This window comes from Aulostomus chinensis, chromosome 11 (genome assembly GCF_037954235.1).
Source record: "Aulostomus chinensis isolate RoL2024-O1b breed Wild chromosome 11, RoL_Achi_v1.0, whole genome shotgun sequence".
Classification (NCBI taxonomy): Eukaryota; Metazoa; Chordata; class Actinopteri; order Syngnathiformes; family Aulostomidae; genus Aulostomus; species Aulostomus chinensis.
In genome coordinates this window covers 9,422,622-9,448,137 of record NC_141330.1, presented here as the reverse complement: position 1 = coordinate 9,448,137, position 25,516 = coordinate 9,422,622, and the positions used below count along the sequence as shown (strand labels likewise).

Sequence of the window (25,516 nt, the reverse complement as noted above, 5' to 3'; positions counted from 1 at the left end):
TTCTAAGACAATATGGGGAGTGGGAGAAAGGGAGAACGAGAGGGCAAATGCGGGGGAGATGGAGAGGGGGAGGTGGGGGGAAACTCGTAAAATGAGCAACAAAGTTTGGGAAAATTAAACATTAGGTAAGACACTTTCTCACATGCGTATACATATATGTGGCTGGAGAAATGCTGTGTCATAGTTTCTGATGGGGCAGTTTTGTGAGGCATCAAGACACCTGGTGGATATTTGTTAAATTAAAATAAAAAAAAAAAAAGATGTTTCCAACGTTCACGTTTCGCGCACACACATTATCATGAATGCATTTATACAAATTGCTGCACACTAATTGCATTTGTGATGATAATAATTCAAACTTTTTATTTAAGCCTCATGCCAATTAAACTCAATAGAGGGCATTAGTTCACTGTTAATACCTGCATAGTACAACTCCTATCCTCCCCAGAGCCCCCTCCTCTCCCTCTGCATCCCTCCACACCCTGGATCATGCTTGTCCTCTCTCCCACCCTCACCCTCGACCTCCTTTATAACCCATCACTCCCTTCTCACTGCTCTCAGTCTCTCTCTTTGCTTCAACCTGAAATGGACCTGGGATGGAAGCGAGCACCTGCTGACACCTTGTCCTTTTTATATCAAATAGCCTCCTGATAGCATTTCTGGATTTTGTTTTCTGGGAGGAGATTTTGTTCAAAGTAACTGTGGACGTGTGGACTTATTTTTGTCTCTAAAGGATGAGTTTGTAGAGTGTCGGTATGAGCATGCGTCAGCACAATACAGAAAAGTGACCGCACTACAGAAACAACTGGTGAACAAGTTTATTGATCAAGATTTGGATTAAATCTCAGTTTGATCTGCACAAAACCAAAGGCTAACTGGATGCCGCAGAACTGTGGACTGGTGAGATTATTTGTAAGGTGTTTCTTTTATGTATTTTCTGCATATTTGCAACATCAAAAACAGATTGCAACATCTGCTATTTATGGGTAAAATATTTTGCAAACTTTTCCAGCTGCATATTTGTTTTTGAGCTGTTTACATGTTCCTTCAACAGATATGAGGGGATCAACCTCAGTTTCTGGACCTGAAACATAATCTAGTGCAGTAACAACCCGACAGGCGGAAGACACGCTGAGCACTTGAGCCGTGGAGACGGGCAGCGTGCTGTCCAACGACTCAGCCTGACGCACGGAGACGGAAAGACAGACAGACAGTCTGATGCCAACTGTCTCCACTGTCAATCTAACGGCACCACTCCTCCTCCTGTTGCTATGGGCAACCCACCCCACCATGGCAACCAACTGGCTGTAAGTCTAACGTGCATGGGTGGAGGAGAAAGAGGGAGTTTGTTTGTCATGCTGTAACATTTAAAAGATGGTGACATGTCTCTAAATCCCTTTCAGTGGCTCCCCTCTTCTTCTTTGTCTCTCTCCTTGTGACCTTTCCCTTTTCTTTCTTTCTGCCTTCACTGTGCCTCCTCTGTCTTTGCCTGCTTGTCCCCTTGTTTCCGTCCTCTCTAAAACTCACAGTTGTTACCTCTTCCTCCTTTTTTTGCTTCCTTTTCTTCTCTACATGCTCCCTCTCCTTTTACACTGTCCCTCTACTTAATTACATCCATTTTTTGTCCCCTAAACCTGCTGCAAATCACTATATCTCCACTCATCTTTGAACCCCAGCTCCCTGGCGAGGCTGCCTCGTACCAGGCCTGTGTCCGGTGCTGCCCCATGTGCGCGGCTGAGGGGGCTGACCGCAGGGCAGGTGGGGGTGTGCAGGGCACGGGGGGAGGTCATGGAGTCCGTACGCAAGGCTGCCGAGATGGTCATAGAAGAGGTATGGTCGTAGTGTCAGGTTTATGACATGGAAGCATCACCAATATTTACATTCACTTTATCAGGAACACTTGAGAAAATAACGTAGTGTAATACAATACAATACAACAATACAATAGCCCAGCAATAACTGCTCCCTTCAGCTTTTATCGAATCTGTCTGAGAAATGTGTAGATTTATCTTAACAGTCATTTTAGAGCTTGCAATTTGTGGTGATCTACTAGGATATACTGAGAGGTTCTTAAAAGTCACCACAATTCACATCAAAATATTCCTCAAACAGATCCAATAGAAACAAAACATTACAACCTTAATAAAAGGAAAATTTACTGGGCTGTTGTATTGGTATACCTAGTAATTTGGCAAGTCCAGCAACCACAACCTTCCATTGTGCGTTGGAGCCAATAGAGTTCACATATCATACTGTTATGTGTTTTTCTGTCCAACTCAGTGTCAGCACCAGTTCAGGAATCGCCGCTGGAACTGCTCCACCACCCCTCGTGGGATCAACGTATTTGGCAGAGTCATGAACCAAGGTACGCTCATAACTCTCTACATTTACAGAAACATCCACACATTGAGTGACTCAAACATTCTCTTCAAAAATGGGAATCCCCCTGTATCATGTGCTCTTTTGTTGCATTCAGGCACTCGTGAGGCGGCCTTTGTGCATGCTTTGTCATCAGCAGCAGTGGCAGTGGCCGTGACCCGAGCCTGCACCCGCGGGGAGCTGGAGAGGTGTGGCTGTGACAGGAAGGTCAGGGGGGTCAGCCCAGAGGGTGAGCCTGTATTCTGTTAATGCAAAGGCCAAATCCACATAGAGCCTAAAACTGCAGCTACCTTCAAATTTCACGTACGTAGCACTTTTAGCTACATCTCTGGCAGTGATCGAACACTGGTGACACATGCTGGGTCAAAACACGGATGAAGCCTCGGGCCCGCTGTGTGGATTTACCCTTCGACATTGATCCGCTGTCAGCTTCAAAGGAGAATTTTTGAAAAGAAAGTACTTTTTAATCCCTCAAGCCTGGCGGGCATTATTGCTCAACTGTCTCTCTGTCTGCTGCAGGTTTCCAGTGGTCAGGATGCAGTGACAACCTGTCCTATGGTGTGGCTTTCTCCCAAACGTTTGTGGATGAACCAGAACGAGCCAAAGGGCTGTCGGCGGGACGGCCACTTATGAACCTCCACAACAACGAGGCCGGTCGAAAGGTTGGCGATGGCACACTTTGACAGCATCTCTGTGTCTTTCCACCTCTGTGATCTCAGCAATGAACTGAACTTTCCTCCCATCTTCAGGCCATCCTTCACAACATGCAGGTGGAGTGTAAGTGTCACGGTGTCTCCGGCTCCTGCGAGTTGAGGACCTGCTGGAAAGTGATGCCTCCATTCAGACGCGTCGGCATAGTGCTTAAAGAACGCTTTGATGGAGCCACAGAGGTGTGACAGTCCACTTCCTGCTTGAAGAATTTGTGTTGCTTGGAGCAGATGCTGTGTCAGAAACGCAGTAACCTCTGAAACCTCAAGCTGAGTAGCTTTTCATTCTACTGTTAGGTCCGCCTGACTCGTATAGGATCCAGGACAGCCTTGCTGCCCCGTGACCCCCTGGTCAAACCCCCTGCTGCCAGAGACCTTGTGTACCTTGCACCATCTCCAGATTTCTGCAATCTCGACCCTGACAATGGTATCCCTGGGACAGCTGGTAGGAGATGCAACGGTAAGATCGGTGAAATATCTCACGCTTCAAATTGTCAACCAAATCAATGACAGAAAATAATTTTGCCATCCTCTAAATCACACCCAAGGAACCTCTCGGCTCGCACCAGACGGCTGCGAGCTGGTGTGCTGCGGGCCGGGCTTCAGAGCGGGCCGAGCTGAGGTGGTACAGCGCTGCTCCTGCAAGTTCTCCTGGTGCTGCTCAGTTCGCTGCCAGCAGTGCAAGAACACAGTCACTATTCACACCTGCAGAGTTTAGAAAAACTCAACTGCACATAACACAAGCAAACACCAGACACACTGGAAAAGACAAGGACAGCACAGACAAGGACAACTTTAATCCACACGTTTATCACTGAATTATTCTGTCTGATATCTTCCTCAATTTAGAGATTTTTCACAACAGAGCAGTGAAAGGCTGAAGTTTGAGTATTCTGTCGCAAAAGCTGAAGAGGCACAAAAAAGCTGAAGGTACAAACAGAAAATCTTTTGTATGGTGGAAACAAAACTTAAATTCTGAAACTGACAAGTGGGCAGGCACAGACATGCATGCACACAAGTAAACACACACGCTGACACAAACTCAACAGCTAATTTCACACTGAACAGACAAAGCTTTTAAAGCTGAACGTAACCAAAACTAACAGGGAAACATTACAGCACTGTTTTCTTTTCCTGCAAACACTTTTAGAGCTGTGTCATAGACTAGCAGTCTCCGTGCATTTACTGTATTTATGTTCTCCTCCCTGTTTTGGTTTATTTATTTGTATATCGGAGTCTTTGAGTCTTTACTTCAGCCGCCAGCAAACATCTTCAACAGGAAGAATAACTTCTGCTTAACATCAGTCTTTCTTTCGTTTTGTCCTTTACTCTCAAGTGGATTCTTCTGTAAGTTCATTGCACATCCAGTGCTTTTAGCTATGCTCCTGACATCTAATAAACACAGTAGTTTTATTCAAAATACAAGTGTTTCTGCAGCTTTTGTTTTCTCATACACAAAATATCAGAAAAATGGTCACACTCGAGTTTGACAATGGATGTTTAACCTTGAACATTCTCGGTGGAGTATCAAGCATGAAAAGGTTTTAAGCTCTTATACTGATTTTTTTAAAAATATTTACGTAGTTTTTCTTCTCTATTTCAAAGCCACCTTATGAGAGGAGATGGATCGTGTCAGCTGTCAAAATGAGAAAATCTGTCAGCCAGATTTATAGTGAACTTTGCACAGAAACACAAAGGTGCAGGTGTATCTGAGCATATCAGTATCGCTAACTGACAATAATGCAAATATTCCGTGTATGTAAGGTGTAAAGGATTGAGTGATGTAGACTGACCCAATTTCCTGCAATATAGAAGTACTCAATGAGTGCATCTATGCATTTTTGCAGGTAGCAGACGAGAGTGAGAAATGAAATGCCACACAATATCTTTAATGTGGTCAAATAAACCTGCATCTCTCTTAAACCGTTTTATTACAAATATTCTGCGATTACAAACTCCCACAAATTTACTAGCAAAGGTTATCCATCTCAATCTCACACGATTAAGATCTATTCAAAAATATTACAGCGTAACTTGTTACATCATCGATCACTCAAGAGTTGGTAGTCTAGCAATGAAAAACTGAACAACAAAAATCTGAAAAACAAAAAAAAGCTCAAGTTTCAAACTGCTAAAACATTTTTTCCCCAAAGCAAAGTCACATAATCAATATACAAAAAAAAAACAAAAAAAAAACCAACAATAAAATAGAAATTCTTAAATCAGCTTGGGTAAAAGGGAATGGGTGAAAATGCACTTGGCCTCCCTGAAAATCACTTGTGGGGGGGGGGGGGGGGGGGTGGAGGAAAGTAGCTGTTGCGGACAGCTACTTTTGTCTGGAGTGTCAGTAAATCTCTTGTGTTTCCATCATGCAATCACAAGAGTCAGAAAAGAAAACAAATAGAGTACCACTTAAGTTGCCCTTTAAATCTACTAACCAAAGTTCTGTAAAAATGTAACGTAACTGAAGTGTTTGTCCATTTATCTTTCCTTAGACTGGCTTTAAAAGCCTCAGGAAGTACACAGAAGGCCAAAAGCAATTATATTGTCATATATATCTATAGATATAGATATAGACAAATATAGATATAGATATATATATGACTTAAAAAAAAAAAGAAGGGGGGGGGGCAATGACAGGCAGGGGGGGCCCGCCCCACCTGAGAGTTTGAGTGAACACTGCAATCTCTAAAAGCTTTCAGAGATGAGGGTAGGTGGCGCTGCAATGGTTGCTGCATTTACTGCACACTGAAGTTCTCAGCTTCATTCAAAGTAGATTTGAAGGCACAATCACACAAGTATTGGTCTCAATGGCATTGTACCACCATTCCCCTTTTCTTTTGTCCTTTTCTCATTATTGGCCATTGATCTGACTGATGTTTCGAATCACCCCACGTATGTCTTACACCGCCATGTTGTTCATCTATAGCAGAATGCACTTTCTCTTGCCTTTGTTCTCAGGAGGCTCCAAGGCTGCCAGGATGGCCTCATCGAACACATTCTTGAGCCCGCGCTGGTGGAAAGGGAAAGAAAGCAAGAGTTCAAAAATGTATCTTTCACTTTAAAGAGAAACTCTGATGCTTTTCCATATTTTGGCCACGGTGTGTGTGTGTGTGTGTGTGGGGGGGGCTTACTCTTCCCTTTGTTGTGTTGTATAGTATTTCAGTTCATGTAATACTTCAGCAAACTAAAGGCCCAGATGGCAAGAAACTCATTTCAATCTTTGACCCCCAAAAAAATAAAAGTGCCAGAGACTTTCAACCGATGCTCCACGCACAAAAGTCCTACCCAAACACCTTTTCACTGAAATGATATTTGTCTCTTCTGACAATTGGGACTAAATACAGCTATTTTTAATCATTTTACAATTTGGTTTAACTAGCAGAAATCTGCAAGAAGATGATGGAATATGTCATCATGGCGGGTGAAAACTATGACAAAAACAAGGCATTTCTGCCACTCGTGCGAGAATCAAACACACTTTTCACAAACTGATTCTTCTCCATTCATGTGTACCGGGGACAAAGACAGCAATCAGCATTAAAACTGTGTAAAAACAGTGACTACAGCTTGACCACAGCTGTGCACCCACCAAGTGAAGGAAGGTAAAGGATCAAGTTCAAGGATGGATCAACACCAGTCAGTCTGGTCATGCTATAGGTTGTTTTACTGTAAGCCTGTTGAACTCGTGTTGGCATTTGAGGTGGCTCATGTGCTAGCTCTTCAGGTTGGGGGATGTCTTGACATAGATGAGCTAGCATGGGGCGTGGCGTGACTGTGGCGATATTCCCTGGAGGAGTGGGTTACAGTCACTCCCCTACTTCTAAACCAGGTCAACAGAAGAGAAAAATAATGCTGTTGGGTTTTTTTACATTAAAGCATGATAACCAATTCTAAAAGACACCCAAGATTAAAAAAAGAGAGAGAAAGAACCTGAAAATGAGCTTAATATGGTCACTTTAAATGTGCCCAAAGTTTAAAAGGATGAAGTAAAAGTGAACAAAAAGCTCAGGCTTTGGACTGCCGAGCCCTCAGACTCCAACGTTTTTTTTGTGCTGAGGTGACGTCAGCTCATCCCAGATTCTTTATTCAATCATCTGATCCAAGACTCCTTTAACAGTTTAATGAAACTGTGACAATCCTGCAGCGTACCTGAGTGAGAGCGGAGCACTCCACGTATTTGACAGCCCTGAGCTCCCGGGCCAGCTTCTCACCATTGTCAGAACAGAGGGGGCGCTGTTTGTTCTTTGCCAACTTCTCAACTGTATTGTTGTCTTCCCTCAAGTCCACCTGAGTCCCCACCAACAGGAAGGGTGTGCGTGGGCAATGGTGGGAGATCTCAGGAACCCACTGAAAAGAAAACTCACATTAGGAACAACCCAGCAGTCTATATGATGCAACCAAGGACAGTTGCGAGATAGCATTGACTTATGTAGCCAGATATGTTGCACAGACTACAGTTAGGATTTGAGCTGCTGAAGGGCATTTTTTCCCAAAACAAAATGAGGAATTAGTTGAGAAAAAAAACAACAGATTTGATGCTGGGACCAAAAATGGATCAGGGGCCTGTTTTTCTTGGGTCATCAATAGTTTTATTCATAATTAGCTGTTTCTTGATTAGTAGTTAATAAATGTAGATGTTAAGACCATATGGTATCTATTTTTTGTAATTTTGGTTCTATTAGGGTCTCAAGCTAAAAAAAAGCTGAAAGCTGCTGGATTCAGCCATTATGAAACTAAGCTGCAGTCTTTTAAACATCTTCTAGGAGCGGATACTTCACACAAAAACACAAGTCAAACTTTTTCCTTCATGAGCGACTGAACTGACCTTCTCTTTGACGTTTTCGAATGATGAAGGGGAGACAACGGAGAAACATACGAGGAACACGTCTGTCTGTGGATAGCTGAGAGGACGCAGCCTGTCATAATCCTCCTGACCTGAGAGAAGCATCGCAGAAGAGACAGGGAAAGATATTCGTCAGATGGTACAAATAAGGCAGATCGATCGGGACTTTGACAGAAAACTCCTTTTACCTGCTGTGTCAAAAAGGCCGAGTGTATAGGGCTCCCCCCCGATCATCACGGTCACTGCATAATTGTCAAAAACCTTAAAAAAAAAAAATTAATTAAAGAGCATGAAGATCAGTCATTGCTCAACAACATGCTTTAATGAGGGAATGACTCAACTGAAAAAAATTACAATTTGAAATGTAACGAATGAGCAGCTTTGTTCACTTTTGCCGTACCATGATAAATAATGATACTGGAGATTCTCTTCAATGTCTTTATATGACTCTATATAAGAGACAAAACAGCATGACTCAGTCATTATATCATCTCTCACCGTAGGCACATATTCTGAGGGGAACTTGTTGGTTGTGTAGGAGATCAGTAAGCAGGTCTTTCCTACTGCACCATCCCCAACCACTACACATTTTATAGTCTGCATCTAGAAAAGGGAGACACAAAACAGGAAACGTCACGAGAGTGCCAGCCGGGACAGAATAGCAATTAGACACACATAAGAGAGGAAGTAACACAGACGCAATCAAATGTATCTCTACAAGTGTAACATCACTTACAGCTCCAGGTATTCACATGGGGAATGGGCTCCCATTTACATGAGATGGCCAGGAAATACTCAGTGACAGACCGCAGACTCCATATTACAGAAATGTATTACCATTTATGTAACTGACTTGCGATAACTTACTCTTGTAGTGTGTGTACATAAAGTAGATCAATTTAACCCCTACCAAATAAGTACAAGGGCTGTCAGGAGATTAAATCTTTTAAACAAATTGATTGCATGTTTTGAAATTAATTCAATAAATCAAAATGAATGGCATATATACATTTTTGATTTTTGAATTTCAATTTTTTAAACCCAAAGGTTGCTAAAGGTGTGAAGAAATCAATCAATCAACTTTGAAGGTGGAAATCTTTTTTCTATTTCCCATCATTTAGAAGACTTTTCACTGTTCCTAAGCAAAGATGAGTGTAACAATCAAAGATACGAGCCAAATATGACCTACGAAGCATCTCAGACCACAATGACACGGTCAGTAACGATCATGTCTGCTTCCGCCATTGTTTTTTAAAACCACTGAAAATATTCAGTGATGCATGGGGTCTGCTTCTTCTTTAAATTTCCTCCAGACTCTGCTGAATACTCCCCATTTACACGCTAAATCAACACCTGGGGCCAAAAGTGCGCTCATTTTTTTGTGCATTGTCTTGTATGAAATTAATTACGTTAGTTGCTTTATGTTTAATTTGTGTGTTGCTTTATGTTATTTTAACACAACCTACTTCGCGTGCAACTGTCTCTCTGTTTTAGCCCCTAAAATCCAGCGTGGGTCAAGCTCTAGTTCAGGGATGGAGACCACTCTTTCATGATACCACAGCCTTGAGTATCTGCCAATGCTGATATCAGTCCCATACAATCTCTCTCCCTCTGTGAGACAACCAAGCAGTTAATAATCCATTTGTGTGACTGCACTTTGCTTTGTTTACCATCTAAAGAACATACATACAGCAAAACCAATAGTCCAGTTTATTTCCTTCTTCCAAACAGAAGGAAATACTTGCAACATGACTCAGTTATGCACATTACACGTGTCAGCTGTCTTTGTCCCTCCTGACTCTTCTTTCTTAATGGCATGTTACTCAATGTTTACTTGAGTATTTGTGTTGGAATATAAGATAATGGACTGGATTATGTTTATGCATAATTCTGATATCTTATCCAGTGATTTGGGTCTGTATCGAGCCAATACTAGTGCTAAGTAATGGATGAGTGCATCCGTTATTCAGTCGACTGCCGTCTATCGTTTTGGATGACAGAGGTTCTCGTTGAGTTATACTGCTTCCATTATTATATCATTGTTACAAGTGTTTGATAACTACGTTTGAGGAATCATAATGAGAAAAAAAATCAAACATAAACTTCTGGCCAAGGTAACAATACATTTTCTTACTCCCTTATGTCACTGTCGACCAGACTATAGTTATAATATGTATGGCACAAACTGCTCTTCTGTACTTTTACTTTAATTTTCAGTACATTAATCTGATTATGTACTATTAACTTTGTCTTAAACTTCATATTTTTTTAGTTGAAATACATTAAAGCAAGACAAGCTTCTTGCACCACTGTGGGGGATTTCGTCAAGACTGTATTACTAGTTGGTAAATTGGAAGGAACAAGGTCTGAAGTCTTTACATCAGTCGTACCAGACTTGTTATTACATGTGCCAGCAAAAATATTGAAGAAAGAGAATCACTTCCGCACAGGCTACATACCGAAGATGTCAGGGGAAAAACACGTCGGCGCACTGAAGTCCAGAGTGCTTAAGACTTCCGCTAAATAAAAAAGGTTCATGGGGAAGACTGTGGGCTGAACACTACAACAACAACAACAACAGCACCAAAATCCTCAGGACACAATATCTGAAAGCTAGAACCCATAAAGGAGACATTAAAACTGGAAAGTGATTAACTGTTCTTTGATGACTGCCTGTGTCCGGTCGGATTGTTAAGCGTGACAATGAAAGATTCCCTGTGAACAGATTCATAGCATCTTCGTATCGTTTTACGTTACGGTCTGAAGAAGGCACAGCTTGTTAGAAAGTTAAGAGGAGAGAGACACAATTGTGACAAGTTCATGAACCATATTGATGCTAGCCAGCACTTCATAGAGCTTGATGGCTAGGACACTTCCACACTCCGCGGATTTAGGCAACAAATAAACAAGCTTTTCTACTCATTATAAACTTGATACTTTAAACAGGACTCTCCAATATATGTCTAGGTGTGTAAAAAGAAATAATTAGCTATTTCAAACTATTTTTCGAACTCTACTCACCGTTTTTCTTCAGACAGGTTAGGCGTTGGTTACATCCGGGTTTGAGGGTCGAATTACTCTGTGCGCAGCCGCAGTTCAGAAGCGCCACAATCTGAACCGTGGAATAGAAACAGCTTCGCCTGGTGGAGAATGAGGAACATTGCAGGCTCTCGCCACAAAAAGATGAAGGGTGCAATGAGCATATACTGTTACTAGTGGTGCACATAATTTAGAGGAAATTTTCCGTTGCCTTTTTATAATTTTTTTTCTTACCCCATAACAAAGTAATTAGAAAACGTTTCATGTCTCATGACATTTTCTATAACATGCCTGATAAATACCACTTTGTGCACGTATGACTTCCACGTCAAATAAATCAAGTTCAGTAAAAAACAGAATATAAACGTGAGTGTGAAGTAGGATGGAATAACAACACTAGGCAGCTCAAAGCTGAACCCGAGTGTGGTAGTAAAGTGAATTCTCGATAGTGTTCACACGTATCTACACATTTTTACGATTTCATCTCAAACCATCTCCAAATATCTCGCAAAGGCCCAGATATTCCCTCAATTTTTGCCTGCTGTACATTTGATGCATCAGTCACTTAGTTTACGATTACATTCCAAGCTTCACTAAGGTTAAGTTGGCGAATTTAAAGACTACTGCAACGGAAATGTTCTGGAAAGAGCTTTATGTTGATGAATAAAATAGCCGGAAGTCATAAGCGTTGACGCGGATGGGACTTGGCAGTAGTTTTGCGTTTCTTTGTCAGAGGACCGACTTCCGTTTTCATGTCGGGCCCAGGTTTCTGGAATTTACTACCCTGGGAGACTGAGAGCTGATTGTGACGTTACTAAACCAGCAGGCAATCACAGCTTTGGTACCGGAGCTCGTGAAGGGTCCTCTGTTGCAGCCTGGGACGAGTTCGAGTCCATTGTTCTGTTTCATCCTCGGAGAAAACGCGTCTGTTTACCTAGCTAGCTGGCTAGCATCAGCCAGCTGAGTTAACCACCTAACATGTTTCGATTCCTGAATGACGTTGATGACGACCCCTTCATGATGTAAGTAATGATTAATCATATTAGTTAACGTGCTCTTACCTGTCCGTGTGTGCAGGAACAAGTCATATCAGCAGGTTCGGTGTTATTATTGGACTGTTTGAGGCAGGTAAACGTTACCGTCGTCCTTTCAGCCAGCTGTGAGGGCCCACTGTGTTCCACCATATTGGACAGACAATGTAAAACTAGCTGTCAACAGCACCAATTCATCAACTACTAGCTGCTGAACCGAACACACTCTTTTGTTCCCTAAATTGCGTTCCAACTGCAAACAGGAGATTCCGAAATTAGTTATTAAGAGGGAGTGATGGAAGGATTTTTGTTTTTGTTTTACTACGTTCATAAAACAGAACGGTAAATACCTGTATTGTGCACGCTGTCATTCACATGAACTGATTTGCAAACTTTGCTCTGCATCAACACGCATGCAACCTACGTGTTTCCTTTACAAGTGTTATTACTGGACACGATAACTGATCACAATGCCAGGATGTAACAGAACGGCTGATTGGAGATCTTTGGTTCCTTGAGAAGTCAAAGCGACTGATGTTATCACAAAATAATTTGGTACATATGTTAAACATACACAAGACAGTAGTTTTACAGGCGACCAGGGCTCATCACAGTTTTCTGGGGCTCAAAATAAAACCCTTTTATTGCTTCTTTCATCAGTCCAGGGAAGGAAATTGAAGGGAAGTTAACTAAATTCACATTGAAAATTGTTTTAAGAGTAGCAACTCCACTGATTATAAGGATATTGACATAACATTAGTAAAAAAAAAAAAACATTGGGAAACCAATATGTCATTACAAATAAGCAAGTTTCCCGATCCAGTGAAACGTGCAAAGCAAATGTTTCTCCTCCCCCAGTTTTAGAACGGGGTTATGCTGATACACGCCATATATTTAGTGACCATTCGTGGGACATTTTGTCCACCCTACTAGATCCACCACAGTGGAAGTTGGAGAAAAAAATCTGCAGCATCAGAACACAAGTGAAATACTACAGGGGTATTCATAGATGGTACATATATTATTTCAAAGTTTCTGTAAATACATTTTGGGGTTCGTTAATGACCATTAAACTATGCTGTCAGGAATTCACGCATAAATTATTTAAAGCCAAAAATGTTAAGCTTTTGCATCGTTGCACAGAATAAAAGCCATCCTCAGCCCACACGCATTGCTTCCACTGTACCATTGGTTAATACTTCCATACATTGACAACACAAGGAGCTTCAAGAATTGTGAAATGAGCTGATTATTATCAATCAACTCAGGTAATATTTGAAGTGACATGGTCTCAATTTAGAGATCTGGGTGACATCATCTGCTCAGTTAAAGTATAAGTCAAGAAATAAAATGCCTTCAGACTGTAACCGGAGGTCGTTTCAAACAAAAAGATTGTCGTTAAGGAGTGAGAGGAGTTCGTGTCTTCATGAACTCAAGGATGTGTGACAGTTTAAGGAGTTAACATGTGAAAAAGATTTGCAAAACAAAGTGTTAAACATTAAGAGGAAGCTGTTTAATTAATGCAGCATTAAAGTATGAATCACAACATAGTTCTCCCATCTCCGCCTACACCACCACCACCACCACCATCATCATCATAGAATGTTGTGAAACCTAAAAAGAATCAGCAGTCTTTTTTTTCCTTTAGGGATCCATTTGCAGCCCACAGGCATCAGATGAGGAGCCTGTTTGGACCGTTTGCCATTGACCCTTTTGCACTCACCCCCCAGATTCAGCCGCCACGTGCACCACGCCGACAGGTCACTACGTTGATTGGCTCTATAGATTTGTTCATTTATGAGACCTTTATGGAGGTTTTTTTTTGAGTTCACGTTTGGTGTGCATCCTCTTCCAGGCTGGTGCGCTGACCCCCTTTGGCATGATGGGAATGGTGAGTATCTGTGACTTCATCTTGGACAAGGACGAGAGCACTTATCTGTCCATACGTGTCTGTTCATATTTGAGTCCACGTGAGGAAGATTATTTCTGTAAAAGTGTTTTCATTCGCGGGACCTATGGGGTTTGATTCAAACTGGGCCTGAATGTGGTTTTAGGGACGTTTCTAATCAGGTCGAGTTAGTTGTTCACAGATACACAGCACAGTCAAAAATATGGGGACACATTTTATTGAATGTAACGTTTTATTTAACAATTGTTTAAAAAATGTATTGTGAGTGGACTATTACATGTCAGCTTGAGAAAACAAAAGCTTGTTTGCATCTTTTTTGGGTTCAAATTTTACCAAATGAAGAGAAGAAGGTCTTGGATCTCAGTGGTTTTTAACTGATCTTGCAGGGTGGAGGGTTCATGGACATGTTTGGCATGATGGGAGAAATGATGGAGAACATGGTGAGTAACTCCTGAATGAAGAATGCCTGACTTTCTGTTCCGTATTCAGAGCCCTGTGGTTGCAAGTCCTCAAGGGTTTCACACTAAACCACAGTAAGATGGCCTTTTCTTTAAAATCACACACACTCAAGACAAGACAATAAAATCGATACCAAATATAAAGATTTTCAAAAAAATGAAATTGCTATGCACATAAAATGTTAAGTAGTTAAAACAAAAATGTCACAAACCCACAAAGTTTTATTAAATCAATGTAAGAGCAGTAACATATTACATCTTTGTGAATATGAACATTTTGATTAATTATTTCTTGAAAGACGCTGTATTTCATATCTGGTTTGATGCCCATTCAGAGTGTGTGCTTGTTCCCCTCCAGGAAAGAATGTCTGGTTCTCCCAGCTGTCAGACCTTCTCCTCTTCAACGGTGATCTCCTACTCTTCCACGGACTCTGGAGCTCCTAACGTGTATCAGCAAACCCACGCGACGAGAACAGGCCCTGGAGGGGTGAGAATAAGCCATTAAATGCTGACAGTTCAGGTGGATAGTTAAATTTTAGCTAACCACTGGCCTGTATCGCAAAGTGCAACAGATCCAGGATCTCTGGCAAAACCAAGCAACTTCATAATAGTTAAGTGGCATTACGAAGGTGGTTATTCACTCATTTAGTCAACGTGGATGTGTGCAATGTAATGTGGGAGCATGTTAATGTAAAAAAAGTGGATGTGATGGTGGAAGTCCATACGCAAAAATTCCCCCAGAAATGACCAGTCTGGGGGCTTAGCACTGAGCCCCCGTGCTGCCTAAAATGAGGGCTATAAGTCCATAATCCAGGCTAAAAGCAGCTAAAGCCAGGAACAGAAGCAAAAGAGCTGATTGAACATTTATGTTAATGTCTGAATGAATCAGTTGATAGATCTGACTATATCACAATTGTCTTTTCCATTACATAAATGACATATTTATGAATCTTGCTTTCATTCTGTAATGTGCAACACTGGTGCTGGTAAACAGCATCACCTGAAGCCCAGTTATATTTTATTGGTCTCGTGTGTACAACATAATATCTTGCACGTACATAAATCTTGATAGAGAAAAAAAATCTACTTTTGGATCTGAAAGGGCAAGTGAGGATGTGTGTGTGTGTGTGTGTGTGTGTGTATACAGTATGTATATGTGTGTGTATACATACATACATACATATATGTATATGTGTGTGTGTATATATATGTATATATACAGTATGTATATGTGTGTATATATGTATATGTACAGTATGTATGTGTGTTTATATATGTATATGTACAGTATGTATGTGTGTTTATATATGTATATATACAGTATGTATGTGTGTATATATATGTATATATACAGTACGTATATGTGTGTGTATATATACAGTATGTATATGTGTGTATATATGTATATATACAGTATGTATATGTGTGTATATATGTATATATACAGTATGTATGTGTGTATATATGTATATATACAGTATGTATATGTGTGTATATATGTGTATATACAGTATGTATATGTGTGTGTATATATGTGTATATCATACATACATACATATATGTGTATATATGTATGTATATATATGTATATGTGTGTGTGTGTGTGTGTGTGTGTGTGTGTGTATATATGTATATGTGAAAACAATATATAAACCAGTAAATATTCATCTTTGAAATCCTAGGAGTTGCAAAAGTCATCAGTATTTACAAGCATCTATGTATCATTGATAGAATGGTGTCAGGGAACACCAGGGACCACGTGATCTCGTCAGCTGTGCTTCTGTTTGTGATCTGTTATTGCCTAGCCTGCACTGAAGTGGTGTGATACAGGCTCCTGATTCCTTTGAGCAGACCCTAAAACAAACCTGACAGTGCTCCACGCTGTGTCAGACCAGGCATGACTTTGGCCTTCCTGCCTCATTAGCACTGGAGATCCAGTAGCTGTGGTGATGATAAATAGACCATGTTCAGTATAAATATTACAGCTGCCACACAAATACTTCAGAGTTCATCCAGAGTACTGCTTAGCACCTCCATGGCTTTGGTAAACTGAATTCCTTGTAACGATTCATTTCAGATCCGTGAGACACGACAGTCTATTCGTGACAGTGAAAGCGGCCTCGAGCGTCTTGCCATCGGCCACCATATTGGGGATCGTGCACACATTATGGAGCGTTCACGAAATCGTCGTACAGGAGACCGAGAGGAACGGCAAGACTTCATTAACCTTGAAGAGAGTGAGTATATAGTCATTATTTACCGTGAAAAGGAAAGCCTCAACTCTGTTAGAGACTAATTCAAAGCTATTAATGTAGGAGTTGGATGAGATATGTGTTGATGAACAGCTTGCCCTTGGTTCTGCTGCTAGGTGAGGCTGCAGCGTTTGATGAGGAGTGGAGGAGTCAGGCAGGAAGATACGCTCCCCCAAATGCCCGGGGGCAGGACTACGGCCGAGATCGACGGGCAGGAGGCCAGCAGCTGGCTCTGACTGCCCCTCCCAGCTCAACAACCCCACCAGGCCATCGGCACGAGTCACCCAGACACCGCCAGCCCGCCACCCGTCCACGTTACGACTGGTGAGAGGTAAGAGGAAGCAGGAGCCTCGTGTATGGAGGTAGAATATCGCTCGCATATCATTCAAGAGCTCTCCTACATTATCTTACTCGTTTGTTCCACAAAGTAAACGCATCAGAAAAAACTACTCGTGTGAATTTCTAAGTGTCTACAAACGTCATCAGAAGTAGAAGAAAAGTGAAGCATTGCGTTCACAGTGTAGTTTGTTCCTAAAGATACCTTTTTATTTCTCGTGATTGCATATGTGCCTCAAAAATCATAAGTGTTGTGCATTTGTGAAGATTAGATTGCAGAAGGATGCAGGTAAGTCTCATAAACTTTTGTTGGCCACAGAGCTTATTTGCCGCAGTAATCCAAAATCAAGTGTAAAAATCCTGTGGTGATCACATCTGGGTTGGAGTAAAAAGATCTGTCGTCCCTGTAGCTCTCTTTCGGCTAATTTTGTTCTTTTAAAAACCCAATAAATTGTCCCTGCACCTGTTGTAATTGATGAATATTCGCTACAGCTCTCCTTTGCTCTCGCTGTAGGTGTCATACTTGTACAAATGAGCCCATGGAAGGATTGAGGTTGAGGGAACATTTCCCCGATGCTGTGAACCACGCTGAAGACGGACGTTGATGATCGTCACAACTGCCCGTCATAAATGTTTGATATGACTGGACTGTCTATACATTAACAACATATTACACCAACTTCAAAACCCCACATGTTTGATGGTCTCCTGTTACTATCAAACACACACACACACACACACACACACACTCACACACACACACACACACACACACACAAAGACACACTCTTATACATGCTGGGGTGTAACTACACTCACTTTATATATATTCATTCTCAAAACTTGATGTGTGTTCTTGCCCACTGCACGAAAGTGCTAAAGTATACAGTGCATCTGCTGTACAGTCCATTTTATGTTTGTGAGGACACGAGTGTGTCTGTGAATTGTATACTGTTAACTAATTAAACTAACTAAATAAAAGTTAATTAAACATTGTTTGATAATTGCAAAATGTGTCTCTCAGGTGTTTGAGAATGTGGGTGATTGTGGTGTTGAGCATTTCATCTGCTAAATCTGGGTTTCTTTTCAGCTCATTTTTTTTATAGTGAAGTTACAAATGTACAGACAAATCTTCATTCACTGCACAATATGTGAAACTACATTGCAGGGTTGTTTTTTTTACTACTGCATGTACATGCATATGTATGCTACCCCTTCTCTGTGCCATCATTTTTGAAGGTCATGTGACGCCCAGACTAGCCAAGCAGCCTATTGAAACACTCCTCTCACGACCAATCGCTCCCTGCTTGCCTCCTCCTGTGCTGCCTGTATCTTTTAATCACATCCACAACTATTTTTAAATGCACATCCTCCCTCCAGCGAGCTCTGCTCTTGTCACCTGTCTACCTGTCTTCATGTCTCCTTTCATCCTCATCATTAGATCTCCGTCGACTAAAGTTCCACGACAAGGCAGCTCATTTTGTGCATGTGTCTTCCCTGACGTGTGTCATCCTCACGATGTCTATATTTTGATACCATTTGCTTGTCAGCTGCATTCACTCGCATCCAGATATTTGTATCCATTTTCCAGCAACCCTTGTCTCAGCCTGCTGCCACAAATCACCTCTTCGTGTTTGCTTTGACAACATCTCCACACCTCAAGATTGCAGAGATGCAAGTGTGAGCAGATGCGCTCACAGCAAGCAGCATCAAGCTAATGGCTGGATTGGTGGGAGGTCTGCAGGACAATGTTAAATGAATATGTTTAACTCAGGAAAGGTCGGAGCACAACATCCAGCATCTCCACTAAAAAGGCAAAAACATTCTGTGCTATTCTACTCTATCCGTCTGTTTCATCCTCCATTCCCTTATTCGTTCCCTCCCCTCCTCTCTGCATCTTCCAGTGACTCACATGCTCCCCCTCCCCCCCTACGTGTCATACGTTTTCACCCGCTCTCCTCCCACCTCCCCTCTCCTTCTGTCTCTCCTCCTCATTCCCCCACATCCTCTCACTTCCTCCGCCAGGCTTCAAACAAGCTGCAGGTAAGGTTTAAAAAGATTGATCTATTTCCTCATTCCCTGCTTCCGCCTCCATTTTCTTCTCATCACCTCCTCTGTTTTCTCAACGTCTCATCGTGCCATTGGCCCATGGTCTCACTGACTGACACAGCATTGAAATTGAGCTGGCTTGTGGTCTGGAAAAGGTTGGTGGTAGATTCACAAAAGGGTTTGCATCATTAGCTTTAGATTCTTGTTTCCTTCTCTGTGTATCAGTGTGTGTGTGTGTGTGTGTGTGTGTGTGTGTGTGTATTAGTATGTTCCAGGGGAGCATCTTTTTCCACAGCATCCCCAAGGCTGCATCACTATCATCACAGTTCGTGTGCATGTGAGGAAGAGGAAGGGAGTGTGAAGTCCCTGTGTAAAATTGAGGCTCCTCTACATGGCTGTGTGTTGACAAAATGCATTTTTGATGTTTGCTTTTCATATTTTAGGATGGCGTTTTTACATGCGTCTTCAATTGCGCCCCATTTCCCTTGTGTACAATTTTAAAATCAGGACAAGACAGAGATGTTGAAGGATTTTCTGAATTTCAGAGTGTGTGTGGGTAATTAAAGGTGTGATACAATGTTTTGGGTTTTTTTTGCAGCATGTCCATAGTGAATATTGTTGCCAGGGAGATCCTGGACTCCAGGGGAAACCCCACCGTGGAAGTTGATCTGCATACAAATAAAGGTTAGAAAAATCCATTTAAATCATCGATATATTTATACAACACTCCACTGTTGACAATTTCAATTTCTTTTTAAACCCTTTTCCTCAAACTCCCCTCCTCCTCCTCCTCCCTAACCTTTACCTCCCATCCAGGGTTGTTCAGGGCTGCTGTGCCCAGCGGCGCATCCACTGGCATCTATGAGGCTCTGGAGCTCCGAGATGGAGATAAGACTCGCTACAAGGGAAAAGGTGATCATTTACGACAAGATCTGTCCTCTTCAGTGCATGAAAAACAACATAACGTGACAGAAGTGCTTCACAAACAAAAAGGAAAAATTATTACAAAAAAAATTGTTATTGCTCAGAGTAAACTGAAAAACACCAAATACCATCAAATAGGAAAATAACTTCCATCAATCCATCCATCCATTTTCTACCACTTATCCTGTTAAGGCTAGCAGGGGGGCTGGAGCCTGTCCCAGCGGCTTTCAGGCGAGAGGCCGGGTTCACCTTGGATAGGCCACCAGTGAAAATGCAAACTTAAGAATAAAAAATATAAGAAAAGCGATTTAGGAATGTTTAAAAGCTAGTGTAAAGAAGTCGGGCTTTAGCTGCCTTTTGAACGACTCAACAGAGGGCAGTTTGTTCCACATCACATGCAAAAGAGACTGATCAGACATGAGTGATGGTGGTGGGGCAGCTGTTTGAGGAGTAGGGTGGACCTCCCCCGGAAGGTCCAGAGAGTTTCAGGAGAGGCTCGGGGAATCGAAGGACATCTTGCAGACCATCTTAAATGTATGTAAATTGGTCAGAGGTATGTATGTGCAGTGAAAAATTAGTCATTTGGGGGGAATTTTTACAGTTTTTCATAGTTTCCATGTGTTAGAAATAATAAATGATATAGGGTGGACTGTTTTTATGGAGCTGATGGACTCTGACATGACCTAAAACAACAACATCAAAAGTCAATATATACATGTTTGTGGGATCAAATTATATAATAACGAACATCCAGGAACAAAAGCACAAGTAAGGAGAACTGAGTAAGGAGGGGCAACTTATTCCACGCTTCATATCGAATGCCCCTGGTATGGGCATTTGAAATGTCAGGGAAGTAAGAGGGAGGAGGGCCAATCCATGGAGGGGGCCAAAGACAAGTCACAACACTTAGAAATAAACTCTAAAGCTAACAGGGTGCTAGCAGTGAGGCAGAAACAATGGAGGTGTACATTAACAGGTACCAGTTAAAAGTCCTGCAAACAGCTCTTTTCTGTGACATATATTGTGAATGGGAACTGACAATATTCCAGGCACCAAAATATCTTTTGTCTTCCTGCACTTTGAGGTGTAACCAAGGCTGTGGGTCACATTAATGACACCATCGGACCTGCCCTCATCCAATCAGTGAGTAAAGTTGAAAAATGGCTCAATTATTCTGAGGAATTTGGAGGAAATCTTTCTTGAAAGTGACAGCTTGTTTGTTTCAGGGGATCAGTGTTTTAGAACAGGACAAACTGGACAACATGATGATTGAGATGGACGGCACTGAAAACAAATGTAAGCTGTCATATCACATGACGCCATACATGTGTAATGTCATGTTTCCGCTCCGGTGAATCCTGACTGCATCCATGTGTTGTGTGAATGTTTCTCCCAGCTAAGTTCGGAGCCAATGCTATTCTTGGAGTATCACTGGCCATCTGTAAGGCTGGAGCAGCAGAGAAGAATGTGCCCCTGTATCGCCACATTGCTGATATTGCAGGAAACCGAGACCTGGTCCTCCCAGTTCCTGTGAGTTCTGTAAATTATGTTGTAAAATTGTAAATCTTACAAACATCAACACATAAACACATTTTCATGCCTTCACTCAGGCATTTAATGTGATCAACGGAGGTTCCCATGCCGGGAACAGATTGGCTATGCAGGAGTTTATGGTACTTCCTGTTGGGGCGGAGTCTTTTCGCGATGCTCTGCGTGTTGGGGCGGAGCTCTATCAGACACTGAGAGCTGTCATCAAGGAGAAGTATGGTCAAGATGCTACAAATGTGGGAGATGAGGGTGGGTTTGCCCCAAATATACAGGAGAACAGTGAAGGTAAGCAAGATAACACATCAAAATCCATTTTTAATTCCCAAGATAATCAGCACCTTACTTCCCCCCGTTTCTGTGCCGTCAGCCCTGGAGCTGATAAAGACAGCCATAGAGAAAGCCGGCTTCACTGACAAAGTGGTGATAGGGATGGATGTTGCTGCCTCTGAGTTTTTCATTGAGGGGAAATATGATCTGGACTTCAAATCTCCTCCTAATGCTGCTCGGAACATCAGTGCCGAGGAGCTGGCCAGCATCTACCAGGGCTTCATCAACAACTACCCAGGTGAGTTCTGTAACGTGTGAGTCCGCCTGGAGAACACGTTGTTCTCTGGATATATGAGGATTTGTTTCACTCGGACACATCATTGAGCTTCAGGGCTTTTGGAATCACTGTTAATAACTGGTGCAATCGGGACACGCCCAACCCTTTTTTTAATAATAATTCTGCCGTCTTCTAATTTCTCCCATCACTTCTTCCACTATGAACGAGGAAGAGAAAGTAAGCGTCTGTTGCTTCCGCAGCCTGGTCTCTCCTCCTGACACTTGGGCCTGTTAAAGAGCTTTTAATTATGTGCTACAGTGCACATTTGGCAAGCAGGGACCTACTCTGATGTGGCTCTTTACCCTGTCAATGGTGTGCTTCCTGCATGTGTGTTCTGTGATTGCATTGCAAGACATTACTTGCCATTAGAGCCTTATTAACACTTTTACTGGTGTTTTAGTCCAATTAGCTTGTAGGTGAGCAATGGAAACATCAATGGCTTCTGAAAACCTGCTCTAACATTACATATAGGCTCCAATATGATGTCATCCTTCCATCTTCCCCTCAGTGGTGTCTATTGAAGATCCCTTTGACCAGGACGACTGGCCTGCTTGGACACAGTTCACAGCCTCAGTGGGCATCCAGGTAGAATTTCACAATATGTTTTTGTTTTTAGAAGTGGATGACATCAGCTGCTCTGTACGGGGACAGACCAGTGACTTTGAATCCATGAAGTCATTTGACAGATGCGAGTCAGTGAATTTTACAAAACACTTTTGTGATTTTGTGCCCTTCCTATCCTACTGAGTAAATGCTCTCCAAATTTCACTGACCCAGTTTGTAACACCCACTAATCTTCATGTGTAAAATTTGAAAACAGCCCATTAAACTGTCTCTGGGTGTCAGTGGGATAAAACCAGATTAACAAACATGTTGCCACAACAACTGCAAATGTTTCTTGCGCTGCTGCATGTTAAAATGCCCTGAGTAGACATGATACTCAGTCTGTAACTGATTTGTTTACCATTTTCAGGTCGTTGGGGATGATCTCACAGTCACTAACCCACGCAGGATCCAACGTGCCGTAGATGAAAAGGCCTGCAACTGCCTGCTGCTTAAAGTCAACCAGATCGGCTCCATCACGGAGGCCATCAAGGCGTGAGTTGATTTTTGGGGGTTTGCGTGTATATAGGCAGCCGTTTCTGTCATATTTATCCTGCGTCTTTCCTCCTGACTCTCAGCTGTAAGCTGGCTCAGGAGAACGGCTGGGGGGTGATGGTGAGCCACCGCTCGGGTGAAACTGAAGACACGTTTATAGCCGACCTCGTGGTCGGTCTTTGCACCGGACAGGTAAGACGCACTCACTCACAGCATGACCATTTTAGCTGCCTCTTACATGCTACATTCATTAGACTTCATGTATGTTGTCTTGCAGTGTGAATAAAGAAATGAGACCCTGCATGACATGGGTAGTAACAGCAACCAACCAACATATATTAAGAACTAGGATGTTTTGAACAAATTGAAGGAATGAACAAAAAAATTACTTAGGATTTCGTAACTTATCCAAGCAAATATTTGAAAACATTTGCTGATTACACCTTTGAAAAAAACCCAATATATTTAAAGTTGAACTTTTAAGATCATACAAAGTATGAATATATTGGCTGCTGCTCATGTGAACGCTTTTTGACCTCGAAAAGGTTGCATTTTTCTTAATAACAACCTTAAAACCTGAGGGATTTCTGAAAAATCTTGATTACATTTTCAACGTCCAATAAAATCTTTATTCCTCAGCTTCTGAAAGCAGAAAGAAAATTGAAATAAAAAACAAAAGCAAGCTTGAAAAAGTATGCCTCGATAAATGACTTGGCTTTTCCCTTCTGTTCATTTAATATTTTTTAAAAATTCAATAAACACCTGATAAGATACAGAGGTTTTTAAGGTAAAACAACCCAAAAGTGGCATCAGGTGTAAATTAGTTAATTAAGAAATCATTATATATTTAAATATTGGTTTAGATGCAACGCTTCCCATTTCTTCCTCTTACTCTTGATGTTTTGCGTTTCAGATCAAAACCGGGGCGCCCTGTCGATCAGAGCGTTTGGCTAAATATAATCAGCTCATGAGGTGAGTATTCATAGTTGTGCTTTATGTGTAAATATAGACAGTCTGTGATGAACAGCAGTTTTGCAAATGTTATAAATATTTACCCTCTTTTTTTCACCCCCAATCCTGATTTCTCTATTTTGTGCCCAATCGACTCCTCTTCCTCTCAGGATTGAGGAAGAGTTGGGTGACCAGGCCCACTTTGCTGGGCACAACTTCCGTAATCCCAGTGCCCTCTGAGCAGCCGTGCTGACAGCAGCGGCGCGCTGCACCCAGACCTGGCAGTTCCACAGCACTAAGATAATTACTCACACTTAGACACAGCTAAGACTAACTTGTTTTCAGTTTCGTTAAATGCACAACAAATGCTATGTAGCTACAGTATATTGACCTGATGCTTCAGCCAGTGTTGAGTGAAACGACTACAGCAGCGACCACATCGTGACCTGGTAGAAACAACACAGACGAGCACTTCTTTGTTTCTTCCTGCTCTGATCTCCCCTTCCTGGTACCTCTGATTGTGTCCTGTGACTTACTGCGGATGACTGTTGTTTCTTTTGTGTCCGATTGTTTCATTTTCCTCCCGATGTGAGCATTCGGCAGCTTTAAAGTAAATTTTGTGTGTATCTGTATCAGTCTATGGTCAATAAAGAGATGGATATGTGTTGACACAAGCCAAAGCTTTCACAGTATTCATTTGAAAGTCTCCTCTTTATCACTTTTCTGATTCTTTAAAAAGGTAAATAATACTGAATAGAATATATAGATATTCAATAAATGCAACAAAACACCTTTGCACCGCTATGTCTGCATGACGGTCGCGTGACAGTTCCTGCATGTTTCCAACTAGAGGAACTGAAGAAATGATACAAACAAAAAAACAAATGTGAAGTGCTAAGGCCACTAAACACTCTATGTCGTGCGTAAACTAAAAGATTGCCTAATATTTCCACCAAAAGCTGCAAGGGTTTAATGTTTCGCAATCCAATTGTCTAATGTGTGAAGAAATGTTCACAAATGAGATGGAACGACGAGAGGTGTCGTCTCACGGCGAGATGTTGGTGAGAAATGTTGGTCAATGTTCTAGAGTTCATCCAGACATTTAATTCAAGATTTTATTTTTGTATCAATAATGATATTTTAATTTGTTTGACTTTGAAGTGAAAAGTGAGGTTACGTATTTTATGATAAATATCTTATTTCTATTTGTCAAATTTTACACACTCACATAAATTAAATTATCCTGAAACATTTCCGCCGTTTGTAAGAATGTGGACTATCGATTACTCAGTGAATCATTGTGTTATGAAGACTGATGTGAGTTGATAATGCTGTCCTTGTTTTATTCTGTCACTTTCTGTCTGTCTGTTTTATTGCTGTAGCTT

The 25,516-nt window shown here is 41.7% G+C and overlaps 4 protein-coding genes across 5 annotated transcripts; 3 read left to right on the top strand and 1 right to left on the bottom strand.

Annotated features, from left to right (window-relative positions):
• The first annotated feature begins 779 nt into the window (after positions 1-779).
• wnt4b (wingless-type MMTV integration site family, member 4b) lies at positions 780-4,393 on the top strand. The gene is made up of 9 exons (XM_086218213.1): positions 780-900; positions 1,055-1,307; positions 1,677-1,830; positions 2,281-2,365; positions 2,477-2,608; positions 2,899-3,041; positions 3,129-3,269; positions 3,384-3,546; positions 3,635-4,393. Exons 2-9 carry the CDS (start codon positions 1,219-1,221, stop codon positions 3,802-3,804), a joined length of 1,077 nt encoding a protein of 358 aa, XP_086074339.1. The 5' UTR covers positions 780-900; positions 1,055-1,218; the 3' UTR covers positions 3,805-4,393.
• A 566-nt stretch (positions 4,394-4,959) lies between these two features.
• Positions 4,960-11,082, bottom strand: cdc42l (cell division cycle 42, like). The gene is made up of 6 exons (XM_086218215.1): positions 10,954-11,082; positions 8,431-8,535; positions 8,121-8,193; positions 7,915-8,024; positions 7,239-7,436; positions 4,960-6,099 (listed from the first exon to the last, which is right to left on the bottom strand). The coding sequence occupies exons 2-6, from the start codon at positions 8,533-8,535 to the stop codon at positions 6,010-6,012; spliced, it is 576 nt and encodes a 191-aa protein (XP_086074341.1). The 5' UTR covers positions 10,954-11,082; the 3' UTR covers positions 4,960-6,009.
• Positions 11,083-11,675: 593 nt separating this feature from the next.
• mlf2 (myeloid leukemia factor 2) lies at positions 11,676-17,949 on the top strand. Its single transcript, XM_086218214.1, has 8 exons — positions 11,676-11,993; positions 13,651-13,762; positions 13,858-13,893; positions 14,298-14,351; positions 14,728-14,856; positions 16,447-16,606; positions 16,738-16,952; positions 17,472-17,949. The coding sequence occupies exons 1-7, from the start codon at positions 11,950-11,952 to the stop codon at positions 16,947-16,949; spliced, it is 747 nt and encodes a 248-aa protein (XP_086074340.1). The 5' UTR covers positions 11,676-11,949; the 3' UTR covers positions 16,950-16,952; positions 17,472-17,949.
• Positions 17,950-18,864: 915 nt separating this feature from the next.
• LOC147253158 (gamma-enolase-like) lies at positions 18,865-24,805 on the top strand. Of its 2 annotated transcripts, none has more exons than XM_086218207.1 (13): positions 18,865-19,000; positions 19,605-19,690; positions 19,823-19,918; positions 21,015-21,073; positions 21,157-21,226; positions 21,327-21,460; positions 21,541-21,763; positions 21,846-22,043; positions 22,591-22,667; positions 23,056-23,180; positions 23,264-23,372; positions 24,094-24,152; positions 24,302-24,805. In XM_086218207.1, exons 1-13 carry the CDS (start codon positions 18,870-18,872, stop codon positions 24,369-24,371), a joined length of 1,437 nt encoding a protein of 478 aa, XP_086074333.1. In that variant the 5' UTR covers positions 18,865-18,869; the 3' UTR covers positions 24,372-24,805. The 2 variants fall into 2 exon arrangements, with proteins under 2 accessions (XP_086074333.1, XP_086074334.1); XM_086218208.1 differs by lacking the exon at positions 18,865-19,000 and adding an exon at positions 19,079-19,161.
• The last annotated feature ends 711 nt before the right edge of the window (positions 24,806-25,516 follow it).

What these genes read in the sequence shown, in the direction of transcription:
- wnt4b (XM_086218213.1), top strand. Translation starts at nt 1,219, where the DNA reads ATGCCAACTGTCTCCACTGTCAATCTAACGGCACCACTCCTCCTCCTG. An exon ending in TGGCAGAGTCATGAACCAAG is followed by an intron (nt 2,366 to 2,476) that starts GTACGCTCATAA and finishes TGTTGCATTCAG; the next exon opens with GCACTCGTGAGGCGGCCTTT. An exon ending in ACAACGAGGCCGGTCGAAAG is followed by an intron (nt 3,042 to 3,128) that starts GTTGGCGATGGC and finishes TCCCATCTTCAG; the next exon opens with GCCATCCTTCACAACATGCA.
- cdc42l (XM_086218215.1), bottom strand. Translation starts at nt 8,535, where the DNA reads ATGCAGACTATAAAATGTGTAGTGGTTGGGGATGGTGCAGTAGGAAAG. An exon ending in CGGCCTTTTTGACACAGCAG is followed by an intron (nt 8,025 to 8,120) that starts GTAAAAGGAGTT and finishes TGCTTCTCTCAG; the next exon opens with GTCAGGAGGATTATGACAGG. An exon ending in TCGAAAACGTCAAAGAGAAG is followed by an intron (nt 7,437 to 7,914) that starts GTCAGTTCAGTC and finishes TTTTCTTTTCAG; the next exon opens with TGGGTTCCTGAGATCTCCCA.
- mlf2 (XM_086218214.1), top strand. Translation starts at nt 11,950, where the DNA reads ATGTTTCGATTCCTGAATGACGTTGATGACGACCCCTTCATGAT. An exon ending in CACGTGCACCACGCCGACAG is followed by an intron (nt 13,763 to 13,857) that starts GTCACTACGTTG and finishes ATCCTCTTCCAG; the next exon opens with GCTGGTGCGCTGACCCCCTT. An exon ending in CGAGAACAGGCCCTGGAGGG is followed by an intron (nt 14,857 to 16,446) that starts GTGAGAATAAGC and finishes GATTCATTTCAG; the next exon opens with ATCCGTGAGACACGACAGTC.
- LOC147253158 (XM_086218207.1), top strand. Translation starts at nt 18,870, where the DNA reads ATGCTCCCCCTCCCCCCCTACGTGTCATACGTTTTCACCCGCTCTCCT. An exon ending in CAGCCTCAGTGGGCATCCAG is followed by an intron (nt 22,668 to 23,055) that starts GTAGAATTTCAC and finishes TACCATTTTCAG; the next exon opens with GTCGTTGGGGATGATCTCAC. An exon ending in TCGGTCTTTGCACCGGACAG is followed by an intron (nt 23,373 to 24,093) that starts GTAAGACGCACT and finishes TTTGCGTTTCAG; the next exon opens with ATCAAAACCGGGGCGCCCTG.